Source organism: Bos taurus, chromosome X (assembly GCF_002263795.3).
Source record: "Bos taurus isolate L1 Dominette 01449 registration number 42190680 breed Hereford chromosome X, ARS-UCD2.0, whole genome shotgun sequence".
Taxonomy (NCBI): domain Eukaryota; kingdom Metazoa; phylum Chordata; class Mammalia; order Artiodactyla; family Bovidae; genus Bos; species Bos taurus.
The window spans coordinates 51,598,545-51,607,191 of NC_037357.1; the positions used below are offsets into that span (position 1 = coordinate 51,598,545).

Genomic DNA, 8,647 nt, shown 5'->3' on the forward strand with positions numbered 1-8,647 from the left:
AAATCATAAAAAGCAGCAGAGAGTGAATTCTCTTGGTCTCCAGCCATTAGGACTCATGCTTTCAATGTGCTTTGCAGTGGCTTGGTTTTAATCCCCGGTCAAGAAAGGAAGATCCCACAAGCCATGAAGCTCAGCAAAAAATAAATAAATAAATAAAAATTGGCATAACCATTAGATCATGATAAATGTAATCAAGAAAAATAAACCTAAGACAATTATTGAATTGGAAGATAGATTATAAGAAATCATCCAGAATTCTGCCTGGAGAAATAGATTAATATGAAAAAAAGTAGGATAAGAGATACAAAGTATATGTTTAATTCAAATCCCAGAAAGACAGGAGAGAGAAACGGGGAAGAAAATGATGGCCAAGAATTTTTCAGAGCAATTGAAATGCAGATTCTAAAAGTTCAGTGAGTGCTAGGCAGGATAAAAAACAAAAATTTACTCTTAGACACATCATAGTGAAAGTGCAGAAAATCAGAGAGAATGAGGCTGTTAATGATCCAAGTTAGAGATAATCAATCTTGACCTTGGGCAGGAGCAGAATAAATTGAGACAAAGGGATGGGCCTCTAGACACTGGCCTTTAGAATACCTTTTTCTCAAACTTATCTTGAAAGACTATTTTATAAACATGCTATCCATTTCATTCTTAATTAAGAAAATACATTTGTTAACAAATGTGTTTGTTAGAGCAACCTGACACCTAGGAGCTGTTCAAATTGTCTTTGTTATACGTGGAAAGTCATCATCCTGTAAGTATGTCATCTCATGGGCAATGTACAGGGTGAGTATTCTCCACAAGGATTATGATGGTTAATTTTACGTGTCAACTTGACTGGGCTAAGGGAGAATTAATTTCAAACAAGCTTTTATTTCCAATGTGAACAATACTATCAAATTATCTGTAAAAGGTAAGAGTAAAGTCAGATGTCAGTAGTTAATATCATTTTGGGGCGTTGAAACTTTGAAACAAAATTAGCATTTCAGGCTAATGAAAACAAGAATATCCATGAAGAACAAATTCATCTTTTCTTTTGCTGGCTGCTTCTTTCTATGCCTTCCCACTGTAGGATGAAATAAGAGCCAGTTAACAATTGTACCTCAATAACATGCACCAGTGACTTTCTAAATATGAGTCAATACTATGTACATCTATTTTCTCAACAAGGAGAAAACAAAAATGTTTTCTTCTTGTAATCCAGACCCTTGGTGATCAGGGTGCACATCATTGCTCACGCAAAAGTTACCTCCCTCTTGCCCACCACTATAAATGCTTGCTGTTTCCTTGAAAGGCCACACTGTGATTTAAATAAGCCATTCCCCCTAAAGATCTGGTGTTCCCTTGCACAAATCATAAATCCCTTATATTTCCAGACCTTCAGTTTCCACATGTGTAAAACGAGGATGAGGCTTTATCAAACATCCACATGCATGAAAACTAAGAAAGAGTGAGACAGTGAGTGACAGAGACTAACAGATGAATGAATAGAGGAACGAGAAACAAAGATTTAATTACCAGCCCAGTGACAACCAATAATATTACTGAGACTAGTTTTCTTTTCTTTTGAATAAAAAATCTAAATTGAACTAATATTTGTGAATTAATCCTGAAATGCAGTTCTCTTGAAACCCTTAACATCTTACTACTTTGTAAGGAATCGCTTTCTCAAAGTCATTGTCAGTACAAGAGACTACAATTCTGTGGCCAGGTGATGATGACACAGCTAATGCATGGCCTAGTCACTTTAGCTGCTGCTTCTGGTGACTATTCTCTAAACAAGCACTGGTCTCCATTGCCAGGTCTGGTAAATTTCCCATCTGTAGTAGACTTAAAGCTACAGGACAAAGGACTTGTGGCTATAAATGCAATACATTTCAGAACATACTGCCTCCTACATTATCTAGAATACATTATTAACAATAAACTGTTTTTCCAAAATTAAATTTCAACAATTTTCTTATTTACTTTACAGAAAAAAATTAAAAAACGCAAAGCTGTTAGTAACAGGTATGTGTCAGGAATGGTTATGTCATACAAAAGCGTATACAATAATACCTGTATTATCCAGAGCTGCTCTTTGCTGAGACCATATCCATTCAGAGTCCTTCAGGTTTTTCATTTCTATCCTCTTCCTCTTCATCAGCATTTTCATACTGATCCTCACCCTCATCATTGGGGCAGAATGATGCAGACATTGGGGTCAAAAGTTGGCAGGGAAAATACCTCAACTTCAAATCAGCAGCAGAGTCTAGGCCTGAGAGAAGAGAAATAGGTTTAATAAAAGAAACAACAAATAATACCTGGATACATTTCTAGCCCCCCATCATGTCTGCTGCTTGACAATGTTCACAAACGTTTTTCCCCTCTTTCCAGTAGATCAGCACACAGATCTCTCTGATTATTTCTGGCCCCTTTGAAGAAGGGATCCGAATCATTTGATACTGATACCATTTTGTATGTGTGTGTCAGAACTTCAATGGTAAAAAATGTTCATTTGATTTAAAGACAAATTCTATGGGGACGCTCACAGATTCCTCAATCGCTGAAAAGTGTCCCTGTGCTATGTCATCATTGTCTCAGATCCTCCTACCGAGAATATTCACATTTGTTAAAGCCGTTGACCAAAAGGGAGGGATGCCACTTGTTTGCCTCTAGGTTGGTAGAAGGCAGCATGCTGTTTCTCGAGACCATGAAGGTCTCCAGAACTGGGCTTCCACTTGTGTAAATTGTGCCCGGAGGTTTTTGAGAGTTTTGACCCACTGCGTGACTGCTAGAGACCTACCTGCCTTTGAGCTCAATGGCCCCACAAGGGCCTGAAGGCTAAGCCACCACTTGCCCGCCGCAGCCCCTCCGGGATCACAGGCCTCAACCTCCCAGTCTCAGAGGCAGCAGTCAGGGCTTCCTCGCCCAGATCTCGGCCTCCACTGCTGGTTCGTCTGTCTTCTAGGATGCAACCCCCTCCGCAGGATCCCGCCGCTCCCAGGGTGGAGCGCCCTCCACCGGGTACTCACCCTGCAAGACTCTGCCTCCGTCTCCCAGGTCTTCCTGCTCCTGAGGAGGCACCGGACCTTCTCCAGGGTCCGAGGGTGGCTGGGAGCGGCCCCTGGCCATCAGGCGGTCAGTGGAAGGCGGGAAGAAGACATCTTTGTTGTTACAGAAATTGCGTAGAAAGGAGTCAACGTGACTCCGGAACAGGGGCCCAAATGTCTCCATGCAGAACCCAAGGCCTGTAACCACTGCTGCACCCTCCTGCTCATTCTTGTCCTCCTCTTCCTCGCCCTCTCCAGACAGGTGCTCCTTCTCCTCCACGCCTTCCAACTCGAAATCAATCTCACCCTCTTCCTCGTCCTCCTGCATCTCTAAATCTTCCTCCATCTTCTCCTCCTCTAACGGCTCTCTACCACATTCCTCTTCCACTGCGGCCTGTGGCCAACCCTGCTCCCCGGGAAGGGCTCTGGAGACCTCCAAGGAAGCCAGAAGAGCCGTGGCCTCCTCGACTCCTTCCGTCTCCTCGCAAGCAGATGCTTGGACCCCAAGGAGACTGGGGTCACGGCCCGCCCCGCCACCAGCTCCATCTGGGCCACCTGGGATCCAGTCGTGCTCCTCTGTGGCAGACATGGCAGGAGAGACGTGCCAGACAGTGATCGTCCTGCAGTGATGTCTGCGGGGAAGATGGCGGCCGCCGGGCTGAGCGTTGTGCTGAGGAGACGCTGTTGGCAGTGGGACCCCAGGGTGGGGGTGGGGACAGCAGAGACGTCGGCTGCACAGGGAACAGGAGTCTGCGAGTTGCTGGTGTGGGCCCCACAACAGGAATGGTGAGGGGGCGGCCCGCAGACCGGCCCACCAACACCGAAGCTGAACTGGCGGCGGACAAGGCGGGAAAGACCCTGATGGGCTGGCGACGGTAGGTGGAGCTGGAAGGGTCAACCGCGACCACTTCCTCCAGCGCCAGCTCTAAGCTCATTTGCCAGGAGGCAAGGATTGGCATGATCGTCGTCCAATGAGTGATCAAGGCTTTCAGATTGCAGGGAAGCCTTCCAGCACCAGGTCATACTTAGAGCCCACAGGAGTCCCTTCCTTTACATTGCTGCTGCTGCTGCTGTTAAGTCGCTTAAGTCGTGTCCGACTCTGTGTGACCCCACAGACGGCAGCTTACCAGGCTCCCCCATCCCTGGGATCCTCCAGGCAAGAGTACTGGAGTGGGTTGCCATTTCCTCCTCCAATGCATGAAGGTGAAAAGTGAGTGAAGTCGCTCAGTCGTGTCCGACTCCTAGCGACCCCATGGACTGCATCCTACCAGGCTCCTCCGTCCATGGGATTTTCCAGGCAAGAGTAGTGGAGTGGGGTGCCATTGCCTTCTCTGTCCTTTACATTGCACTATTGCAAAAACGAAATGGCAATGTCCCTATAGGCGGCACCCTGGGGTATGGGAAGCTGGGTGTGGTCCCCAGTTGCCACCTTTGTCAGCTCAGGTCATCAGAGATACACTTATTTTTAAAAACTTCATAAAGGCTTGAGAAAGAACATCAAAGGTAAGAGATGGAGAATTTGGAAAATATAAACTGAATTAAACGGGAGCACTGAATATGAAATAGAAGAAAATGAAACAAACTAGATAAACCTAAAAGATCATGGTTATGGTCCAGTTTATTTTAAGCATGGCAGCTCATTAGCAGCATATCTGTAGCTTTGGACAATAAAAGCAATACCTTCACAGTTTTCAAAAAATTCTAAGGTTGTTCTGATATGTGTCAGGTTTTTCTATAAAATGGTAGCTTTGGTGATATAGAATTCTACTACTTTTGTGTTGACCACTCATGGTACAATTGTATTAAGTGAATAACGGTTACTCACTAGTACATATAATATATATTTTAGATAACTTATTAATGTTTGCCTAACTAAAAAATTTATGACATTTTGATTCCACTTGTTTGACTTACTATGAATAGAATGCTGGATCTCTAATTTTAAAAAAAGATGTGCAACAAACAACAAAGTTTTACTATATAGCACTGGGAAGTGTAGTCCCTTTGTCAATCTCTTGAAATACCTATAATGGAAAATAAACTGAAAAATAATATATGTGTATATGTATAACTGAATCACCTTGCTGTGCACCTGGAACTTTGTAAGGCAACTATACATCAATTATGTATATATATATATATTTTTTTTCTTTATATATATATAAATATAAAGAAAAAAAGATAAAGTGTATAGATCACATATGAGCAACTGCTTCAACCTTCTGTGAGAGACAGAAGGAGAATTTGGAGGTTTTAATGTTGCTAAAGTTACTTAGAAAAGAACATACAAGTTGACATGGATGCCTCGAGAATGGAGACTGGAGAGTGGAAGGAGTAAAAATAGGAGCTGAAAAGGGATTCATCAGAGCTCCCCAGTTCACTTCAAGGCTCCAAGAAATGAAGAGAGACTTCTTTTCATGACTGGGCTGATCACCTGCTCTACACTAAACAGTGACACCCCCTCCCAAATGCATATATTTAAATGTTTACCCACTCCATCCCCCAGGTGATGGTATTTGGGAGTTATGGCCTTTAGTAGGAGACACAGTGAAGATAATCAACCTTGCCCTATATAGAACTTATGCATTATAGATTTCACCCCTTATACCGCCCTTGTTTTGTTTTACCTAACTCATACTCAGTATTTTCAGTGGGGATAGTCCATTGGGTCCCAAGCTGTCAAGCCCATTTCTAAGTGAAAAAGACTCAATTAAACTTTATGAGCCATATGTCTGAGTGCCTATGCCCACTACGGGATATTTTAGGAGAATGGCTGCTATGATCTGGAGCACTGAAACACCACAATAATAAAATTCTTAAGGCAAATACACCTATTGGCTCTCTTCAGTAGCTTCCTTAACACTATAGGGGTATCTTTTAAAAATTTCGTGATATCTTCAAGTATTCCTCTCTTTTGTCCCCCGGTGTTATGTTCAAACTGTTTTCCTAAAGCATGCATTTCAGCATTTGCTGAAAAGTGAAAGTGAAAGTCACTCAGTCATGTCATGTCCGACTGTTTGCAAGCCCATGGACTACACAGTCCATGGAATTCTCTGGGCTTGAGTACTGGAGTACTGGAGTGGGTAGCCATTCCCTTCTCCAGTGGATCTTCCAAATCCAGGGATCAGACCCAGGTCTCCCACATTGCAGGAGGATTCTTTACCAGCTGAGCCACAAAGGCAGCCCAGCATTGGTTGAAGTCAGTTCCCAATCTATTTGCAGAAGTCTTAAGCCAATAAGCACTTTTTATGTTTAAAAATATTATTGCACTATTGTGGTGAATGTCACAGGCATTTAGTACGTTCACAATGCTTCTCAGCCATTCTCTCTATTGTGCCTAAATAAATCATCACTTCTAAAGGAAACCCCATGCCAGTAATCAGTCCTTTTCCATTTCCCCCTCACTGCAACCAGGCTCTGATAACTACTAATCTTCTGTTTCCCTCTATGAACTTAAATTTTCTAGATAGCTGAGAGAAATAAAATCGTACAATATGTGACATTTTGTGTCTGGCCTCTCTCATTCCTTTTTGTGGCTGAGTGCTATGCCCATGTACAGAGGGTCACTTTTGTTTATGAATGTGAAACAAGTTGAGGACAAGTTGGTGGATCCTTGGGATGTTTCCCATTTGGATTCCCATTTTGGTTAGGGCTGCTATGAACATGGGGATAGAACTTTTTGTTACCTTTTGTTTGAACAAATACTTCTAATTCTTTGGCTTATATAGCCAATAGTGGAATTGATGAGACAACCATACGGTTTTTACCTTTTTCAGGAGCTTTCAGACTCTTTTTTACAACTACTTGCTGTTGTTCAGTTGTTGTGCTGCTCAATTGTGTCTCACTTTTTGCAACCCCATTGACTGTAGCATTCCAGGCTTCCCTTTCCTTCACCATCTCTCAGAGTTTGCTCAAACTCATGTCCATAGAGTTGGTGATGTCATCCAACCATGTCATCCTCTGTTGTCCCCTTCTCCTCCTGCCCGATTTGGCTCTTCGCATCAGGTGGCCAAAGTATTGGAGTTTCAGTTTCAGCATCAGTCCTTCCAGTGAACATTCAGGGTTGATTTCCTTTAGCATTGACTGGTTTGATTTCCTTGCAGTCCAGGGGACTCTCAAGAGTGTTCGCCAACACCTCAGTTCGAATGCATCGATTCTTTGGTGCTCAGCCTCCTTTATGGTCCAACTCTCACATCCATACATCACTACTGGAAAAACTTTGACTATATGGACTTTTGTCATCAAAGTAATGTCTCAGCTTTTTAATTCACTGTCTAGGTTTGTCATATCTTTTCTTCCAAGGAGCAAGCATCTTTTAATTTCATGGCTGTACTCACCATCTGCAGTGATTTTGGAGCCCAAGAAAATAAATCTGTCACCGTTTCCATTGTTTCCCCATCTATTTGCCATTAAGTGGTGGGACCAAGTGCCATGATCTTAGTTTTTTGAGTGTTGAGTTCTAAGCCAACTTTTTCACTCTCCTCTTCCACTTTCATCAAGAGGCTCTTCAGTTCCACTTTGCATTCTTCCGTAAGTGTGGTGTCATCTGCATATATCAGGTTATTGGTACTTCTCTCGGTATTCTTGATTCCAGCTTGTCCTTCATCCAGTCCAGCATTTCCCATGATGTATTCTGCATATAAGTTAAATAAGCACGGTGACATTATACAGCCTTTATGTACTCCTTTCCCAATTTAGAACCAGTCAGTTATTCCATGTCCGGTTCTAACTGTTGCTTCTTGACCTACATATAGGTTTTTAAGGAGGCAAGTAAGATGGTCTGGTATTTCTGTCCCTTTAAGTTTTTCTATAGTTTCTTGTGATCCACATAAGGAAAGGCTTTAGCATAGTCAATGAAACATAAGTAGATGTTTTTCTGGAATTCTTTCTATGATCCAGTGGATGTTGGCAGCTTAATCTCTGATTCCTCTGCCTTTCATAAATCCAGCTTGTAAATCTGGAAGTTCTCAGTTCACATACTGTTGAAACCTAGCTTGAAGGGTTTTGACCATTAGCTTGCTAGCATGTGAAATGAGTGCGTTTGTGTGGTAGTTTGAACATTCTTTGGCATTTCCCAACAGTAATGTACAGGGATCCCAGTGCCTCTATGTCCTTGTAATTATGTTTTATTTTTCACTTAAAAAAATCTACTTACTCATCTTTTTTAATGTATTGTGACATCATGTGGTGGCTTTTCCTTGTATTTCCTTAATGACTAATGATGTTAAGCTTATTTTCACGTCCTTATGGCACATTTGTATATCTTGTTTGGAAAAATTTGTATTCACATTCTATGCTCATTTCTCACTCAGATTCCTTGGCTACTTGTTGAGTTGTAAATGTTTTTCATGTGTTCTGGATACTAGACCTTTATTAGATATATGCATACCACAAGATTCTTATCCTATTTTCTAGGTTGTGCTTTCACTGTCTTGTTAATCTTCTTTGATATAGAAATATTTTTGGTTTTTATGAAATTCAATGTATTGTAAAGTAATTAACCTCTAATTAAAATAGATTAAAAATACATAAATATATATGTGTAAAAAATAAATAAATAAAAGAAAAAAAAGAAATTCAATGTATCTGGTTCTTCTTTTGTTACTTACACT

At 41.7% G+C, this 8,647-nt stretch overlaps 1 protein-coding gene across 1 annotated transcript; it reads right to left on the minus strand.

Annotated features, from left to right (window-relative positions):
* Nucleotides 1–334: 334 nt before the first annotated feature.
* LOC132344272 (uncharacterized) lies at nt 335–4,029 on the minus strand. Its single transcript, XM_059883607.1, has 3 exons — nt 3,018–4,029; nt 2,062–2,260; nt 335–1,069 (listed from the first exon to the last, which is right to left on the minus strand). Exons 1-2 carry the CDS (start codon nt 3,622–3,624, stop codon nt 2,103–2,105), a joined length of 765 nt encoding a protein of 254 aa, XP_059739590.1. The 5' UTR covers nt 3,625–4,029; the 3' UTR covers nt 335–1,069; nt 2,062–2,102.
* Between the last annotated feature and the right edge of the window lie 4,618 nt (nt 4,030–8,647).

Excerpts from the sequence above, each read along its gene's own strand:
- LOC132344272 (XM_059883607.1), bottom strand. The coding sequence starts at position 3,624 with ATGTCTGCCACAGAGGAGCACGACTGGATCCCAGGTGGCCCAGATGGA. Across the intron at positions 2,261-3,017 it reads CGGAGGCAGAGTCTTGCAGG|GCCTAGACTCTGCTGCTGAT; the intron begins GTGAGTACCCGG and ends CTCTTCTCTCAG.